Below are 19,590 nucleotides of genomic sequence, written 5' to 3' on the forward strand. Positions count from 1 at the left end.
CTTCTCTTCTCCAGGCTGAACAACCCCAACTCTCTCAACCTGTCCTCATAGCAGAGGTGCTGCAGCGCGTGTGATATTTTACAGTCATTGGCAGACAAGGCTCCATGCGTTAAAGAGCTCATGGTCTGACCTTTGCACACCCTCTGTTAGGTGTAACACCATCGTAACAGTAGAGAGACAGGAACCCCCATGCGGGGAGGAGTCTGACTGAAAAGCAGAAGAGCCTGTATCTGCCAGGAACAGCTTGCCGAAAGCAGTGTGTGTCCACCCTGCCCATCTCTTTGCAAACAAGAGGGGATCAAACAGCTGCCCGGGCATGGAAATACCTGACAAAGCCCCATCTCTTTTGCCTTTTGGATCTTCGTGTCTGGTTGCTTTCCAACAGCCCTTGACCCCCACGAGGGCCTCTAATCTAAAAGTCATCTTCCTGTTTCTTTGGTTGCTTCAGTGTGGAGGTAAAAAAACCCATTTTTTTTTCTATTCCTTTTGTTTACTCTCACGTTTGTTCATATTAGAGCATTTCCAGCTGCTATCTTTTGCTAATTTCCAGAGATCCCCTCTAGGAATTTGCACGCTGCTGCTATTTCTATCTTTTAAGCATTTCAAAGCTGAGAGAGAGAATCCTCAAAAAAGGAGGAACATGGGAGAAGGGTTAGATAACCTAAATAAATCGGTTTGGCTTTTTCCCTGGCATGTTCTTCTCGAGCTAATGGCTCCTGGGATACTGTAAGGAGATGGATCTTTCCTGTTTTGTTACAGCAGTGCTTAGCTATGTCTTGTATAGAAAACTATATTCATGTGTGTTCTGCTGGGTAGAGATGAGGAGAAGGATGATGAATGATGAATGATTTTAGAAAATAAGGCCCAGAAGAGACCGCTTGGGTTATCACTCCCGCAGTGTCTGCAGGATTTTCTGTTGTCTTCTTTCCATAATATTTGTATCTAGCGTACCCAGGACCATCCCCTCACAATGAATGAGCACATCCCTTAGGACCGTGCTATATCTCAGCTGCTTTTACAGCTAGAAACCCTTTTTTAGTCATGTAACCTAAGCTCTTCTTTGCTCTCAGGCTATTGTCCCTGGCTGTGTCACCTGCACAGGATTTTCCTTAACAGATGTTACTTCCCAGCAGTATTTTCTGGACAGCAGCCGTGCCCCCCCAGCCTTTACCTATTGCCCCCCCTCCCCAGTGCTTCCTCAGTGCTCAGCATTCAGCAGCCCTAAGTCTGAGTTGCCTTTTCCGATGCCGAGTCCCGCTGTGCAGAGGTGATGCTGCTGTTGCGATGCAGCGTTAGTGCATGATGACAGGAAAGCAAGCCTGGCTGTGCTCTGGGACAGCTTTAATGCCTTGTTATGAGCCTGTTCATAGATGCAGAACCCCAGGGAATCCCATCAAAAGCATGAATGGAAAAGCCTTCCCAGCCCCTGCTTTCTCTCTCTGCTTTTTTTTCCCCTTCTATTTTCATGTCTCTGAAAGAAGCCTTCATTTTTAAAGAAGACTTAGGTATAAGTTTCCAGTTCCCTTTTTTTAAAGACAACAGTGGTTTGCAGGGGCCGCCTCTTAAGTTCCTTTGTATATGGTGTTATGTCAGCTGCCAAACAAGCAGATACAGAGACTGTCTGATGTTGAACCCAGATGTGGCGGGCAAGCCAAAGAGGTCCTATACCCCAGGCTCCTTACCAGCGCGTGGCTCACTCTTCGCTTTTTAAATTTTTGATTAAACAAAACAGGGAGCCAACTACGCGGTGGTTCCCCATCTGTGCTTATTCGTCCTCTCTTGTAATTCCCATCATCATTGTCTACTGAATTGCAGTGATAGATGACTTTCAGCAGCCCTGTCTATGTAAGGAGGGAAGAACAATGAAGAGCAAAATCTCACATCTCCCTGCCTGAGATACTATCACGGATAGATGCGCAAGATCTGCAGTTTTCTGCAGCTAGTTCCCCTATCTAGCATCGAGTGCTGCCCATGAACAGCAGCAAACATTTGGAGTGATTAAGCTGTGTCTTATTTCTCATGACCCCGGTGCCATCCCCGTGTAGAATATGCAATTTCCTTCCTCTCCCATGCTTCAGAAACACAGCCCCACCACCGACACCTGCTCGCACCCAGCACCATCGCTGGTGCAGAGTCAACACGTGGCCGCATGTAGATGCCCAAGCAGAGATTTGTAATTTGGGAGTTACAGAAGATGTCCAGCTAGTGTTTGTCTTGGAAAATTGCTTTCTATTCATCCTCTGTAAAAAGTCTCACACCACTGCAAAATCAGTTCACTGCCCGCTTCATTTCCTGTCTTTCTGCGTGCTGGCGTTGTACGGAGGAGCTCACAAGGGAAAAGGGGAAGCCTCTGAATGCAACAGGCTATCGCAAATCACACAGCAATTACCTCAGAGATGTGGCAGATCACACAGAGCACGTGTTCTGAATCACTCTGTTTCTGACAAGGGCCAGCGTTCCGTGCTACGGGCGCGCTTCCTGACGTATGGATCACCGTGTGATCCTGTCTCTGGGGCAGTCATCTCCTGACTTAAAGTAATGTTAGGTGGCTACTAATGCTTGTTACCCTTACAGGGGGAAGTGTCGACGTACAGCAGAAACCTCCGATCCAGGTTGCACTGCTCACAGAAGGAATATCCATCCCATGTCAAGTAATCTTCCCTTACATGCCAAAATACACCACATTTTCAATCTTCTATTACTGGATTAATTCACGGGGCCAGAATACATCCATCTATAGTAGGTCGGAAAATGTAGACATCCCTTCTGGAAAAGAGAATCACACTGCCACCATACCTTACGACTACAGAGTCACGCCACTTCACGACACCTCTTCTACTGGCACATACTACTGCACAGTCAAATGGAACAGCATCCAGAAAATGGGAAAGGGAGTGTTTATCCTTGCTAGAGGTAAGTGAACAACTAGAAAGGAAGGGCAGGGAGCTGAAAATCAGCTGGATCTGGTTATGAAAAGATGGTCTTTGCTCTCCCTTTTCCATGTGGGTTGGTGGCACAAACTGCAAAGCAAGGGAGAGCTTCACATCATAATAAGAGGAGTGTTAAAGAAAAGTGATAAGGAGGTGCACGTTGCTGCCTGGCTTACGTTACTGGATATGAAAAACTTCCTAGAAAGTGTGAATGCAAATAGTCAGGGTGAAAGTGCTTTGCTCCACTGGTCAGAGGGTGCTTGTAGTACACACCCTGCTAGCTTGTGTGACCTGCGTGCTTTCCACCATCTGTCTTTCTGTCCCCACCACTGAAGACATTTGCCAGCCTCTACCTACCACCCTTCTTGGCTCTCATAGCTATGTCACCTTGCTCTAATCTATATGAAGTGCAGCTGCTTATACCCTGTCCCTTTTGCGTGATTCTTCAGATGCACCCGGCTCTCTGTTCAGTCAGAGAAGGTTTTGAAGGGTGTGTGCATCTGTGCCGCTGTATTCTGCACTGCTTCTTTATTTTAGCTCGCTCAAGGCTCTTTCCAGGGTTAAAAAGAAGCAGGATTGTAACTTCCACTCACACCGTGAATCTTTTGCCTTCATTTTTGACAGGTACAGGGTATGTAGAGACCTCTCATGGATGGGAAATCCTCATTACCTTTACTGTTCTTCTTGCTGCATTGAGCATGACTGCAACAGCTCTGCTCCTGTGGAAAAGAAAGGCAAGTTATAAGCAAATAAAATGCAATACTTGACACAACCCATTCTGGGAATCTGTTTCACTTTCTTCTGACTTGGCTGGATTGGAAGTCCCCATGTTGAAATTTTCCATGCTGGGTGTCTGCCCTAGATTTATTTTCTTTTTTTAAGTTCAGTCTCTCTGAGAAAAAAGATTGCAGGAAAGACAAAACAAGTCATTGATTTGCCCATTAAAAAAAAAATATCTGATAATTATTTTGATTTCAGCGTGCTCTGCTGTAAAGCGAGGATCTGACACAGGGCAAGAAGTCACGCTAGCAGCGTGCTGGCCCTGAGAATATTCAAGGAGATGTAGCCTAGTGATGGGTCTTTGGGAAACTGCAGTTTGTGCATGTTCAGTCGTGGCTCTTGTCAATTTGGCAGCTCAGTTGTCTGGAATCTGGAGGGAGAAAGTACTGGAGCTTGACGGAGGATGTTGAGATTGGACTGAGAGGGCCCCTCGGGTGAGCAGACCAGTGGCACAGGTTGGGACCAGCTGGGTAAGGAAATGGAAGCTGGGAGGCAGCAGCTGAGGGCAAACGGGAAACCAGGAGTGGGAAAGAAAGGGTGTAGAGAGCAGGAGAAGAAAAGCCAAAAGTAGAGCTGAAAGACAGGGATTCTGCGGGAAAAAATCCAGAGTTGTGATACTGGAATCCCTGTTGTTTGGGGAAAACCTGCTGCTCCTATTACTGCCACCCTCAGGCATTCCAAACAGCATCCTCTGCATTCTTCCAGAGCTCTCACAGCTGGCTTTAAAAAAAAATGTTGTCTTTTTAGAACGTAATTCGGGGATTGTTCTTCGCTAGGTAGAACATCCCCTTTATTTACTTTTTCAACCTGCTCTCTGCCACCATGACCGCAGACTCTCTGCACGTATTGCTGGGTGGAAGCTGTGCTGCTGCTACAGCCCTGTGACTCAAAGAAGCATCAGGCTTCAGCACACGCAGTCAGAGATCATGAGGCTGAGAACAGAATGGCAGCAGTTGGCAGACCTGCTAATCTCGTGAGACTTGCCTCGCAGGCAGTCTGATGGAGGGGGAAGGAGTATAAGCAGCAGAGTGACTAGGCTGGAGACAGCCCCCATCTCTGCTTGCCTAGACAGTGTCTCCATGGGGATGAGGAGGGAGGCATTGTCACGACTTGCTGATTGGCACCTCTAGGTTTTGAGGTGGGCCAGCAAGTCTCGGACCTACAGGCTCTCCTTGGGACCTGAAGAGATTGTGCAGTCATTACATTTGCCCTCCTGCAGAACGCAGCCCATATTTCTCACCACAGCTTGCTCAGACCTGCTGGTTTAAAAATGTTTATCTTTAAGAGAAGCTATTTAGCATCCTCCTTAGTTACTAATGGACTGGAAAGCAGTTCATCGTTTTCATGTGATGTGAATATAATCATCCCACTTCTTTCCGAATTAGAACAGAGATCTTAGCAAAGCATTCTGCCTTTTCTGTCTCCTCTCTTGCTTGCTGAGCAGGGCTAACCCTTACCTGTGCATGAGTGGGGCACGTTCAAGAACTCATCCGATGCAAGAAACGTTTCAGAGGAAGAGACCTTCTTCCTTCAACTCCATGCTGGACTTGCACATTGGTGTACCACTGACTGTATGTCATCATTAATGGTCATCTGGCGCTCTTCTCTAGACTCTACCTATTAACAAAAGCTTCCCAGAAAAGTCCTGACAAAAGTCACTGCGTTTTGCCTCTCTGAAACTCCCCCACACACTTTGAACAGGGTCCTGCTTTACTCCCTGTCCTACAGCTCTGCTGTGTGCTGTTAAATGCTTACACTTTCTGTCCAGCTAAGTTTCAGTGGTGGAAGTGATTTTTGTGTATGCATGGAGCTCACTTCTTTCCACTGCATCGCTGTAAGCCGTCAGATTCCTCGGTACTACCCTGTGGTGTGCAAAGGGACTGGCCTGCGTTGTGCAGAGTGCCAGCCCTCAGCTGTGGAAGCACTCAGGGGGTGTGTGAACACCTGGCTCTGACACAACATTTGTGTTCATTTTTGGGGAGATGTTGTTTTCTCCAAATGTGTCATTTGGTGTCTTATCCTCATCAGGTGTTGTGCCCTAGAAGGAACCAGCTAAATATCCTGAGACAGAAGAAAGTGGAAGCGCAGCCCCCTTCAGCCAACCCACCACCACCTCCTGTCTACGATGTGAGTACCAGAATCACCCTCCATTCCTTCTGTCTGCGTCATGGTACAACCCTTCCTTTCCCTGCCCAGCCAAGGTATAGACAACGCCAGCCTCGTGATGTGAAGCATAAGCAATACCTGCATACGAGCCTGGTGTGGGTGACCTTGCCCCTCTGCTCTGCCCTCCTTAGCTCCTCCCTGGACCACGCATGTTGTGTGTCTCCATCGTAGTCCCGCTCATCACCTCCCCAGTGCCAAAGCCTTGCACCGTGCCCTGCTGCTCCACACCTCTGCCAGTGTGGGGCCAGAGAGGGTTCCTGATGGTAGGGGTAGCAGGGTCTCCGAAAGTCAGGAAGGATCTCAGCTCCCTGAGATCTGTAGATCTCAGTAGATTGTACTGTAGAACGTGTCAAGGAGATATCCACCTCAGCTGGAGAATGATGGCCTGGGAAAGGAGCAGAGGGAAGTGCACAACAATCTCAGCTGTTTTGAGCTCCTGCTGTAACACCTTCGCTGGTGCCAGTGTCACGGACCTCTGCGGTCCTGAGCAGACTGACTTGCTCTCGGGGGGAAAATGGGCAGGAAGAAAGTGAACGGAATCTCTTTTTTGGAACATTTCTCTTTTCATCGCACAGGATGTCCTTTTTCCATTTCCCAAACTGGAGAATGCCTACTGCTCCCACTCCCTGAGCCCAGTAGCAGCAGCATCATAGGTAATAGGATTGGAGTGGCTCTCCTGAAATGTCAGGCCCAGACCCCAGCTACCTCAAGGAGCTGTGACCCCTAATCCCATTTACGACCCATCCAGATCCATTTCAAATTGATTCCTTTTCTCCTTTTACTCCCATGGAAGGGCTGCTCTACTGAGAAAGGAAGGGTTTGTTTTTTCTACGCTGTGATATCTGGGAAAGACGAGGAGGAATAAAATGAAAGTGTGTAGAGAAGGATGTTGCCTGAATATTAGGAAAACTTTCTGACTGCAAGGCATGTAAGGGCTGGAAAAGCATCTCTGAGGAAAACCTGTAAGCTCTGCTGCATTAATCATTTAAACTAAACAAAATGAAGCTCTGGAGAATGTACAACAGAGAGGAGCAAAGCTCTGCCAAGGAGGCAGGAGCCCTAGTAGGGCCCAGATACAAAAAAGAGGATTGGTCTGCTCCCTTCTCATTCTTGCTTCGCAGGTGAGATGGCACCGTTTTGTGGCACTTTAATTTTTGAAGCTGAAGTTTAAAACAAAGCAGTATATATTGTGTGTGATACGTTTATTCTCGGCAAAAACCACTGCTTTGTGTGAAGGAGGTTGCGGGTTATAAACCTTTTCATTTGTATCAAGTAATTTCTTTTTAATTCAGGCTTATAAAAACCCAAACGGGTGGTTTCCTGCTGAAGTGGATGATTTCTGCAAGGAGACAAAAAAAAAAAAATCAAATCCATTTCTCGCTCAGTCGGCCTCGTCATGCATCCTTAGCTCCATCTTAATTACATGTTTCATCATGTTGTTCTGTTCAGGAGGCCCCACTAAGGCTAATACAGCAAGCCAGAACAGCCAGCCTTAGGCACAGGGAGTCCAGGGAGCTGGCTGAGCCCCTCTGCTCGCAGGAGTCCCATGGACCTGGCCAAGGCATCCTTCCCCCAGAGCCTGCTCGCCACACGCCAGCTGCACGGGGCTCTTGGCCAGCCCCCGGTGCAGGGCAGGTGGCTCTTTGGCAGAGCTGCAAGCAGCCTCTGACCGCCTCGTGTGTGCTGAGGGCACCAGCCTGCCCGCTGGAGCTGCTTCTCGCGGAGCAGCTGCTGCGGGGTGACTCATTCAGGCATGAAACAGCAACTCCCATCGCAGAGCAGACATCGCACGGGGAGCACGGGGCTGAAAGGGGTAACAGGGAAGTAAATGGAAGAGAGAGGGCGAGAGCTGTGGGATGGAGACCCCGCATTGGATGGGCTCTTGGGACAGGTGAGAGTGGAATGTCAGCAAATCTTATTTCCCTTGAAAGGTGACTCTGCTGCCCTGTTGTCTGACGTTGTTGGAACCCTGCACGGTGTAAACCTAGCACTGAAAACTATATTTGAAATTAAGTGGATTGTGAAAACCTCTTGGTGTTAAATCAGGTGTCGAATGCTCAGTGCTTAATTTGCGGGGAAGGCAGAAATCTGTGGTCAGCACTGGGGCAAGCTAAGGCAAGGAAAAGGGAAGGACGAGAGCGAAGTAACTCCAAGTGATGAGATAAAGAAGGAGGTCAGAGATTAGGGGACGAGACAGGAAGCCAGCACGTGCCAGATGTGCTGTCTGTGGGGGAAAGCAAGAGGTCAGAGGCTGGAAAAAGACAGGTCAGGGAACCACAGTGTCCTTGCAGGCCTGGAGCTGGGAGCAGGAGCAATAGGAGGCAGCATTGAACATCGAAGTAAGGGCTTGGAACTGGTTGGCACAGCTCATTAAATGCTCTGTGTTATCCTACACAGCCGCAAGACCCACCCCTGGTGTGGGAAGGGTCCTAGCAGACCTTCTGCAAAGCCGTCCTGCCGAATCATAGAATCATAGAATAACCAGGTTGGAAGAGACCCACCGGATCATCGAGTCCAACCATTCCTATCAAAGGAATGGGATGCTGAGTATCCCTAGGAGCAAATGCCTTCCCCGCTAGCTCTTCCAGCTGCCACCATTTGCCTTGTGGTCCCCAACGGTGGCAGCAAGTAGCAAAAAGCCCTGGTATCAAGGGGGAGGAGGCAGCTGGGCACCCACTTTGTTCCCACCACACTGCCAGGTGTTCCTAGACCTCAGTGTCCTCCTGCAGCTGTGGAGCGGCTCTGCTGCACCGCGCTGCCCAGACCCGAACCTGTATTTTCCTCTTCTTTCCAGCTTAGCTGCCTAGTTAACGAGCAGCTTGGAAATAACAATCCAAAGGACTCGCTTCATCTGCTTTACATTTCAAACAAGCTTTTTTTTGAGCACAAAACCAGAACTCCTGCAGTGCAGGCATGTTCCAGAGCACAGGAGCTTTTCCTGGTGCACGGGAGACAGGGAGGCTGCTCAGGGATGGGAAGGCATCTGCCAGAGGGGAGGAGAGAGGCTTGGGTGCCTCCACTGTGACAGTAGCAGGTGGTCAGTGACCGAGTAAAAGTAATTAATTTGCAAATGGTGGTTGGAGACACCAGCTTTCCAACTGTCCAGCAAAGGGCAAGCCTTGTCACCAGCCCCCATGGGAAGGGGGCTTATGGAGGGAGGGAATCTTTTTTAGAGATTTAACACCAAAAGGATCCTTCTTGCTTGCTAGTGGCTTCAGACTGGAGCAGTAAACAAGGCTGCTTGTCCTGCCGAGGGGACATGGAGCCAGGCTGTTGGGAGTGCAGCTTGTGGGATGAAGTCCTCACTGCGAGCATCACAAAGAGAATTGAAAATGAGGATGGGGAAATGGGATTTCCTGTGTATGCATGTGCACGTATGAGTAGTTGGGAATGTCTGTGGAGGCAAGTGGGTCGTTGGGAGTGGGAAGCAGACAGGTGAAATAATTTGGCTGTTCCCAGAGGAGAAGTGAGAAAGGGAGACCCGTGTGGTGCTCCATTCACTGCGGGGCCCCTCCTGTCTGAGTGCCTGTTTCTTCCAAGCTCTGCTCCCAAATGCTGTTCCTCCATCATCTGGCCTGTTCAATGCGCCGTCCCACTGCCATGGTACCAAAAGATGCTGAGCGTGTGCAACTCCAGATGAAATGATGGGGGTTCAGGTGATTGGCAGCCCCAGCACCAAGCTTCCATGTTTTTGCTCATCTTCCTCACTGTGTTGCAGGGCATCTGGCTCCCTTTGCAGTCTTTCCACTAATACCATCTGCCCCTCTTGCGGCCAGAGCTCCTCCCATCTTCCTGTTGCCAGAGAAACAGACACCTTGGCAACCTGCTGTCATCCTTGAAACACACATGGAAAAGTCCTCCTGATTGTTGTGTTTGATCCTTCAGGCAGATCTGGAACATCACTCAAACTGACATGCATCTCCCGTGACACAATTACCTGGGGGACCAGCAGGTGCATACACATGTAGGGCGCTTGTGTGTTTCTCTGCGTAGCTGTGTGGGACCACAGGCAGGTTTGAAGGCCTGGGAGTGTATTGATTTTTTTTATTATTCTTTCTCACTCTAAGAGGAAAAGAGAGTTCTGACTTGGAAAAAAAACCCAAACAATAGATAGAAATCATGCCTAATGTAGGGCTTCCAATTTTTGACACTTTCTGAGCTTCAGGACCTTCAGCCTCAACTATCTTCTCACCTTTGTGTGCCCAGAATAACCATGAGCAAGAGCTTGTGGGTGTCAGGTGCCTAAACAGTCTTGGGCAATCCAGAGCACTGCCTGTTATTTGTGGTCCTCATGGTGCACAATATCCTTTCATGTCTTTCTGAGAGGCAGAGGGGTCTTTATTCTGTGTCCCAGGACAATATGGAGTGAAGGGAGACAGGGTCATTGGCATTCCTCACCACTGACTTGCAGAGGGTAAAAGCCTGTCTCTGTGAGCCTGAAAAAGGAAGATGATGCAACTGCAGTGTAAAGATTACAGGGGAAAAGGATGTTCTTCTTGCCCAAGTTCAGATCAAGAACCTTAAAATTGCCAGGCATAAGTTGAGGAACAACTCAGTGGGCAATTAGTTGTCTTAAACCTGATTTGACCCCTGCTCTTTTCTCTCTTCCCCGTGCAGAGTCTGGATGTGCAGCAAATTGATGTCTATTCTATCCTCGAGGACAACACAAACAACCCATCACCGGGAAGGAATCCTCCAGGGAAGGTAAGGACTGGGGCCCTCTTCTTGGAGAGTTCCCTTGCGCACTGAGCATGTGGGGAAAGAAAACCCACAGAGTCATGATGGCCCCAGCAGTCAGAAGCTCTTTCCCCACTTCCAGTTCCATCAAAAGGAGAAAAAGAGACGTGGCATCCACTCACCAGCTGGGCTGCACTTGTAACCTGACTTCTGTCTTTCGGCAGAACCCTCACTCCTGCAGCCCTACCCATTCTGGCAGTCCTGGTTTCACGCGGATGCTTTGCCTTATGACATACGATGAAAGGCATTGAACAGTTAGGTATCGCTGCTCCTTCTGAACACGATGGACATTCATGGAGAGTTGGCCAAGTGCAGGCTCCGCTGTTAACTTTTCCAGATTACTTGGGCAGCTGAGAAGTCCTCAGCATAGAGGAATCTGAGAATCGGGGGCAGACCCTGGACACAGCTTTGCTCTCACTGGCATTAAGAGACAGAGAGAGTTATTTCATGATAGCAAAAGGCAAGGTGGTCTGAACCGAGGCTGGGCTGAAACAGTCTCTGTCAGTTCTGAGGCTCAGGAAAAGGTAGCGTGGGTACATTTTGGGCTCAGATCTTCTTGATGGGCTGGCAGTTGCGAGTTAGAGACAAGGAAGTGAATGGTAGTGAAAGGAGCAGCTACTTAGAATATGTAGATGTAGATCAGCTGGGGGGACCACACGAAGCAGACCAGAGGCCCGTACACCCCTCTACCCTGCCTTTGGCAGGCATCAGCTGTTTCACAGGAATGAAACTTTTATAAGGCACCTCAGGGAACACTTCCTTCCTGTCCTCGGAACTCTGTTGTTCTCTTTCTCTCCAGACCTCTTAGCCTCTTAAAAAATATATTCACTCTTCTAATATTGGAAAATGTTCCTGAAAATGTCTCCTGCTTCCTTCCACTGATGTCCTATCAGGGATAGTTCCCCAGGTTGCCTATGCAGCGTGGAGCATGGCACCAGGTTCAGCTGGCACCATCTCTCTGTTTCATGAAGGACAGTATTTTCCAGAGCCTGAGGCATTTTCACAACTCCCATGTTTTAGGAAAAGGTGCTCTAAAATCCTCTGTGTCAGAGCTAATTGCTGTGCCATCTGGTCCCAAGGCCACTGGCATCCTGCAGTTATTGCTGTGGCATTAGAGTGGCTGGTGGTAGAAAAATCAGGTATATGGTTGTTGAAGGAAAGGATGGATGGAAACCAGTGAAGGGGCTGGAGAACAAGTCTTATGAGGAGCGGCTGAGGGAACTGGCGTTGTTTATCCTGGAGGAAAGGAGGCTGAGGGGAGACTTATTGCTCTCTACAACTACCTGAAAGGAGGTTGTAGTAAGGTGGGGGTCAATCTCTTCTCCCAAATGGTGGGTGATAGGACAAAAGGGAATGGCCTTGAGTTGTGTCAGGGGAAATTTAGACTGGACTTTAGGAAAGATTTCTTCACAGAAAGGGTTCTCAGGCTCCGGCACGGGCTGCCCAGGGAGGTGGTGGAGTCCCCATACCTGGAAGTGTTTAAAAGGCAGGTAGATGAGGTGCTTGGGGACATAATTCAGTAGCAGACAGGTACGGTTGCAGTGGATGATCTCAAAGGTCTTTTCCAACGTAATGATTCAATATATCTGTGATGTAGTCTGTCTTGTACATCAGTGCATCATATGCACTGGAAAAGACAAAGTCCCCGGTTTTGTGTTCTTGCTACATTCTGAGCTAGTTGGACAGGGAGAACAGTTGATCCTGATCCTTCTTCTTTGTCCTATTTATTCTTCTGTACACCTTTATCTGCTGCCCCCTTCTAAATGATTCAATCTGGATGATGAGGTGCAGTGATGCATCTCCCTGCCATAGATCTGTCTAGGCAGTGCTGAATCCCCTGTGTGTGACCCATGCCACCCAATAGCTGCTGTGATGGGCAGTGGGTCTGTTAAACAGAGCAGCAGCAAAGCACAAAGCCAGAGCAAAGCAGCGTCTGCGTGTGAGTGGCTCTGGCATTGGTAGCCTCAGCCAGGGTGGGGTAAAGGTCGAAGCAGAGGCCAGGTTGGAGGCCTGTTCAAGGCCAGGTTGGAGGAGGCTTTGACCAACATGATCCAGTGGGAGGTGTCCCTGCCCATGGCGGGGTGTGTGTGTGTGTGTGTGGTGTGTGTAGGGGGGGGTGGTGTGTGTGTGGAACTGGATGATCTTCAAGGTCCCTTCCAACCCGAACTGATTCTATGATTCTATGATTCCCTTCCTTCTCAGTCATTGTGAGCTGTGACTGCCTAGGACACTCATCCTCCAGCCGGCTGCAGTACAATGTAACGTTTTCCCTAAGAGTAGGATCTGGGACTGCTGACTTTTCTGTGGAGGGTCCATGCCAGCCGGTGTTGTGGAACACTGCTCATAAAGGGGGAGCTGTAAAGGGAAGCAGGGCAGCAAACCCCTGAAACGAGAGCATTTCATAGAATCATAGAATAACAAGGTTGGAAGAGACTCACTGGATCATCGAGTCCAACCATTCCCATCAATCACTAAACCAGCCCCTCAGCACCTCGTCCACCCGTCCCTTAAACACCTCCAGGGAAGGTGAATCAACCACCTCCCTGGGCAGCTTCTGCCAGTGCCCAATGACCCTTTCTGTGAAAAATTTTTTCCTAATGTCCAGCCTAAATCTCCCCTGGCGGAGCTTGAGGCCATTCCCTCTCATCCTGTCCCCTGTCACTTGGGAGCAGAGGCCAGCTCCCTCCTCTCTACAACGTCCTTTCAGGTAGTTGTAGAGAGCAATGAGGTCTCCCCTCAGCCTCCTCTTCTCCAGGCTAAACAACCCCAGCTCTCTCAGCCGCTCCTCATAAGGCCTGTCATGCTGGACTGTTAGCTGGCTTGGGTAGCCAGGGGTTAATCCCACAGGCTTTGGCAGTTCCTGTACTTGGCACTTTTGTAAAATGTTTCCCTTTGGTGGTGGCAGCAGAGAAAATGCTAGTGTAGGTAGGGCTTCATTCACCCGGTGGCATTTCAGCTGCTTGCCGTGTAACCTCGCTTACAGCGGGCCCGTGCCATGCAGCGCTTAAAATATCAGTCTGTCAGCACCTTGTCTGCACAAGGAACAGTTGTGAGGAATAGACTCAACTGTTGAAGAAACAGGATTGAAGAGGTCAGGGAATTCCTACCTCACAGAATCCAAAGTGATTTATTTTTCACCAAGTCCAATTTTCCCTCCCCTCCACCCTCGTCTGACAGCTTTTTGGGGGAAGAGTGGCAAGCAAAGGAGCCGTCTTTATCCCTTGGGCTGGATTAGTCACATTCATCTCTGGTGCAGCAACATTTCTCACTGCAGTGGCTTCCGTTTTGGTGGATCACTTACAGCCATTTCTAACAGAACAAGCATCAGTGTCTGCTTATTAAGAATTAATTCATCTTCTTTGGAATAATTTTCCTCCATTTCTTTTTTTCTCCTTTTCATCATTCTGCAGACACCTAAGAAGCAAGCAACTCTAGAAGAATCCTCTGATACACTGTATGAGAATATCTAACGGGGAAAATCTGACCCTGTGTGACCAGACATGTTCCTGTATGGCAGAACTGCTCTCTTACATCCCCAGTTCTCTGCAAAGACCCACGGTGACTTCAGGGCACAATCACGAGGGACTTCTGAACCCCTGCCTCCATCTGAAGGCCCTTCATTAACAAGAGAACACACAACTGCCTAAATCCCACCCGGGCTCAGTCTGCATCGATGCAGCAAAGCTATTTTGCAGCAAGGCAGTTTGATACAAAAGAAAAGCTGCTTTTGTCAAGTACTCACATGTGTCTTGAAAATGGTGCAGATGTGATATGTGCGGGTTTCTCTGGCCTGGCCTGGCTGAAATACTTAAATCTTGTTCCTCTGTAAATGACAGGACAACCCAGAGACCTCCCTGCTTGCTGGCTTGATCTTCCAATCCTGACCTGCAGCAGTCCATCTGATCCTGCGCCCACAGCTTTCCTGATGTGGCCATCAGGCCCTCATGCATAGTTTAACTGAGATCCAAGCATCCACCTGCCCGTTTTTCCTTTCTCAGGAACCCCACAGTGAAACATGCTTTCTCATAATCTGCTAATCCCATCAACTAGTCACAGATGCCTGCTGTGACCGTACTCAGCCGACTCAAATCAGTGACTCCGAGAAAAAGCTTTCCCTTCAGCAATATCAGCAGTATATGATGAGGACTGGATGCATGAACAGAGATAAAGAGGGAGAAAAGGAAAACAGAAAATATCACTGCCTGGCACTATGTCCCAATGGCAGTGCCTCTTCCAGAGCAAGGAAATCCAACAAGGAGGTGGGAACAGGGGGCTTTCTGGGGGTGCGTATGCCAAGCGGGTCAGGGGCCGGAGAAGTTTAAGTCAAGCTTCCCCATTTCCTGTTCTTCTTGGCGGCGAGCGTTGTTACCGCTTGGGATTTTGTGTGCGAACAAGCAAGGTGCCTCTGCCCCACCAAAACCAATAGTTTGCCTTCGTTTCAGCTGGCCCGTGTTTCCCAACAAGGGCATAAGGCTCCTTTCCCTCACCTCACACGTTATTTGGCCAGGTAGATCAGTTCTGAGAATGACTGGAGGGAGGCCCTAGAGGTGAATTCTCCATCTAAGCGCTTCTCTTTCCTGTCAGCTGGAACTTGCCTACCATTTGTGCTGATGCATATTCTACTTCTGACAGGGAAGAAGGTTACGTTAAATATCCATAAAACATGATCAAACCAGTGGATCAAAAAGCTGGGGCTGTTTTATCTCAGATTAAAAAAAACAACAACAAAATAACAACGAAACAAACCAACCCAAAATAAGAATATGCAGCATAACTTGAGAGGAATCATAGAAGCCTCTTTAAAGAAGAAGATCAAATTAAAACTGAGCTCCAGGGTCATAGGACCCTCTCTAGTTGAAGATAATGTTGCTATGCATCAGAGATAGAGGCTATGGAAAATGTCTCCGGGGCCTCCAGCCTTCCTATACTATGTTTAAAGAGATAATCCGCTTATTGCTTTGCTCTTTTTATTAGAAGAGATTTCAAACATGCAATTTGGACTTTCTTTAACCACAGGAAAATGCTTTTGCTCTTCCTGGTGTTGAGGAATTCATTTCAAAAGAGCAATGAATAGACAGCGTGGCTTATTAGACCCATTTTCCATTTGTGAAGTAGTTGCAACAATTATAAATAGATATTTTTGAAGCACAAAATTTTAGTGTTCACTAGGATGTCCAGAAAACATTTGTGTTCAAGGGAGAATTTACAGAGGATTGTACAGATCTAAGAATGCCTTTCTTTAACAAATTTGAAGTAATGATGAGATGAATTATAAATATGTTGCAGTATGGCAATAAAATATTCAGCAGAAGCTGGTGGATTAGATGAAAAGTGAGAACTTGCAAAACAATGCCTCTTAGTTTCCGTGTTTTGCTTTTTAAATGTTATAAATGCTAAAAATACTGGGTGCTACTGGAAATTTCCTGGCAAGGATCTCACTTTGCAGTGAATTGATTTGTCTTGTCTTTCTGTTACCTTTTTAAGGAGTATGTTTCTTACATTTATGCCTGAACAATTCTGTATATTATATAGCTGGAGCTGTTTAAAATGAAACACGAGAGGAAGAATGGCATTTGGAATAGAAACGGCTATTCTAGAACAGTCAGTGCTGAAGTGCTGGAAGCATCGCACCAGGTTCTGATCAATTAAGTGAAAGCATCCAAATTTCCAAGGAACACGGGCATGCCTGGGGATTTGGGCTGTGTTCCAAAGCTTGCCAGATTCGGGGAGCTGCTGTATTGATTTCAATGGATCTGAGGGTTTGGGGGTGCTCTGCACGGGTAAAAGACTGCTGCATGCGAAAAAGGAAGCGTTGAAGCTATGTAGCTACAAGCTAATATCACTTCTTTCTCATTGCTCCCCATGGGCAGCCACAGTCACATCAGAGTGTGTGAGAGAGAAAGGTACAAAGCAGAAGACGGTGAGAGCAAGGGTGTTTTTAAATGGCCTGGAGTTTTCCAAGGAGGTTTGAGGAAATGTCTTCAGTCCCGAGTAGGAGAGACTAGGAAATATAAGTGATATAATACTGCTGCAGCCACTCAGGAGCAGAGATTTGTTCAGGGAAAAGGCAATCATGTGGTCTTTTTGTCCTACCTGGCTGCATGGCCTATGAGAACGGATGCAGAAAAGGAGTCATACTAGCAAGAGGAAAGGAGTTCATTTTTATGTGTTGAGCAATTGGAAAAAAATATGAGGGAAATTAAGGATCGGATCCCCCAGCTCCACAAAGCTAAGAGGTGATGACCGGCTTGTGTTTACTCTATGTGCTTTGCTTTAACCTGAATGTTGAGAATGGATTCTTCTTTAAAACTATGTCCCTAAGGGGCACAGCTCAACTTGCTTCCCCCCGGCACGGTGCTCTCAGGTTATGGTGGTGTAATCCTTGATTCCAGGTGCTGAATTATCCCTTTGTATTGAGGATTTGAAGGAAGCAGACACCCATTGTCAAAGTAAGCAAATGGTGTGAGGTTTAAACGCGGTGCCTGCCTTTTTCTAAAGGAGGGGCCGTGTTACCAGTAGGAGCCTTTGCTCTCCCCACCAGGTGTGAGCCTTTGGTCCTGAGAGATGCCATCTCTCACCGTGATCATCTCGTCGTGTTGTTTTGGCTGATGTTGCTGCAGAGGATGTTGATGACACTGAGGCCACCTGGTCCCTTTAAAACAAGCCCTTGGCAATGCTTTACGCCAAATCCTACTTTGAGAAGGCAAAAAACTGGATGCATTTGAGTGGTTTGTTGGTTTCATTCTTTTCAGCAGAGAAGCTCTTGCATGGGTACCGCTCTGTTGTATGAAAAACGGCAACTATATTTTGCCTTTATGCGTTGACCTTTTTGTGGTGGATAATGACAATGAAATGCAAGTCCATGCTGTAGTCCAAAGTGTTCCCCATCGCTTATGTCCTCTCTTCTTTTTCCTTCTCAGGGGTGTCACTACCGTTAATCGTCTGTATGGCAATAGTGTCTGAAGACCCAGCTAGGGCTGGGTCATTACCAAGGGATGTGCTTGACTGAACAGCCCCCAAATGAAATGGTTATTGCTCTCCCGGTTTGCCCTGTTGTCCCACCCAGCGGTACCCTGAGGGTCCCTGAGTCTGGGCCAAGGGCAAGGGTTTCTTCTTACTGCTGGGCTGTCTCTTAGAAAGACCTGGTGTTTCTTCAGCTCTTGGCCATGCTATACTGTGACCCTGTGAGACAGGGATTTAGGGAAGGCAGTGCGTGAAGCCACCAGATGGTGCCCTAGGTCCTCTCTGCTTCCTTTCCTGTCCCCAGCCTGTCCACAACCCCCTGCCAGATCCCCTGGTAGCTCCCAGACCACAGACTCCCAGAGGTGGGCACCTACAGCCAGGCAGAACATCTCCAGCCACGAATGACTTCTACCTCTGGGGCTGGCGCCTCTGGCACCCCTCACAACTCTGTGCCATAGCCCAGATGCCACCAGCACCTGTGAAGAGGTGGAGTCAGGACAGGTTCCACTCCTTTACATCCATGAAGTCTGGAGAAATATCTTCATCACCTGCCAACACCTTGGCACAGTGCTGCTCCTTAGGTACAGAAGAGCGGCTGCTGACACCATCATTGGGTCGGAATGGGTGGAAGCTGCCACCACGTCCTTTCACCATTTGGAAATGGCATCTTATCTGGAGTTTGGGAAAACTTACTGTGTATCAACGGTGAAAAAAATCCTTTGCAGCATACGCTGCTCCCCTTCTTTGCATCAGGAAGCTGATGAAGGCTCAGATGCCGCTCCTTCTGTGTTTTGGGATTCTGCAGTGGTCAAGATGTGCTACCCACAGTGAAGCATCATGAAGAGGAGAAGATCTGAGAGTGCCAGTGACTAACTGATCTCCAAGGGAAGAGGAGAATGTGAACCTTCGGTGTCTTCTCTTGCTGGATTCTAGGGCAAACCAGTCTCCACTTACTGACAGGGATAAAATGTTTGCCTTAGATAATGAGAAAATAGAAGTGCAAATTACTATTCATAACTAGCACGTTACCAGGTACTTTACAAATAATAACCAGGCCTTTGAGCTGCTTTACAAGTTGTGGATCTGCAAGGTTCACAGCACGGGTGCCACAACCACACAGACACGTGGGGACAAAGCACCGGGCAAATTCCAGTGAGAAGTGACACAGGAGGGCAAGTCATCAGCTCCTGAGACGAGGGCCATTTAGGCAGGAAGGGAGGGCAACTGCAGCCCACAAATTGGCATTTGCTCTCTTCTGGGAGGCTACCTGTCTCCTCACCAGCCAATGAATGTCCCCTGGAACTCCTCTTTTCCTTCAGCTCTTTGAAATACGTGGGTTGTGTTGCATTGCTCTGAGCTGCGTGAAGCTTTGAATACGCAGCTGGTAGGGCCAGGCAGGTCGGACACCCTGCTTTAAGGAGTCAGAATGCAATTAACCAAATTGGAAAGGGGTGAACATGGAAAAGCTACCATATGGGCTTCTTCAAAACTTTATGTCTTTTAATAACCAGTCAGGGCCTCTGGTTTCTATCCCATCTGAATGATTTGTCTGCCTGCAGTTTTATGCAATGATATCTGGGCACTTTCAGGGGTAATAATTGTACCCAAAATACCTCTACCACGGTGAGCTTCCCTCCTTCGTGAGGGAATTAGCCCCATAATGCTGCTAACGATGCTTTTGGCACTGACAAGTGCTATTAAAATCAAGTATTTCAAAAGTCCTTGCAAGTCTGAATATGAAGTTTCAGCTTCATACATGGAAAAATGGTGAGTCAGGAGGTTAATGGAGACTCCAGAGGTTAAATGACTTTTCCAAAACTGCGGATAGTCAGAGGTGAAGTCGGGAACAAAATTCAGGTTCCCGTGTTCTTATTTGTATCAGATTGTCCAGGTAGGAGCCAGTAGCTGTGTAGAGCCTGTTGAGTTCCTTATAGTTTAGTGAAAAAGAAGTATCTTCCTAAGTCACCAGCGCCGATTTCTGCAGCACTTGGCTTTTCATTTTTTGATTTCTCAT

The 19,590-nt window shown here is 48.0% G+C and overlaps 1 protein-coding gene across 1 annotated transcript; it reads left to right on the forward strand.

Annotated features, from left to right (window-relative positions):
* Window positions 1-238: 238 nt before the first annotated feature.
* Window positions 239-17,438, forward strand: NFAM1 (NFAT activating protein with ITAM motif 1). Its single transcript, XM_069854986.1, has 6 exons — window positions 239-455; window positions 2,575-2,913; window positions 3,555-3,664; window positions 5,739-5,837; window positions 10,494-10,580; window positions 14,024-17,438. The coding sequence occupies exons 1-6, from the start codon at window positions 317-319 to the stop codon at window positions 14,081-14,083; spliced, it is 834 nt and encodes a 277-aa protein (XP_069711087.1). The 5' UTR covers window positions 239-316; the 3' UTR covers window positions 14,084-17,438.
* Window positions 17,439-19,590: the final 2,152 nt, after the last annotated feature.

The sequence above is a fragment of the Phaenicophaeus curvirostris genome, chromosome 1 (genome assembly GCF_032191515.1).
Source record: "Phaenicophaeus curvirostris isolate KB17595 chromosome 1, BPBGC_Pcur_1.0, whole genome shotgun sequence".
NCBI lineage: Eukaryota > Metazoa > Chordata > Aves > Cuculiformes > Cuculidae > Phaenicophaeus > Phaenicophaeus curvirostris.

Excerpts from the sequence above, each read along its gene's own strand:
- NFAM1 (XM_069854986.1), top strand. The coding sequence starts at position 317 with ATGGAAATACCTGACAAAGCCCCATCTCTTTTGCCTTTTGGATCTTCG. Across the intron at positions 5,838-10,493 it reads CACCACCTCCTGTCTACGAT|AGTCTGGATGTGCAGCAAAT; the intron begins GTGAGTACCAGA and ends TTCCCCGTGCAG. Across the intron at positions 10,581-14,023 it reads GAAGGAATCCTCCAGGGAAG|ACACCTAAGAAGCAAGCAAC; the intron begins GTAAGGACTGGG and ends ATCATTCTGCAG.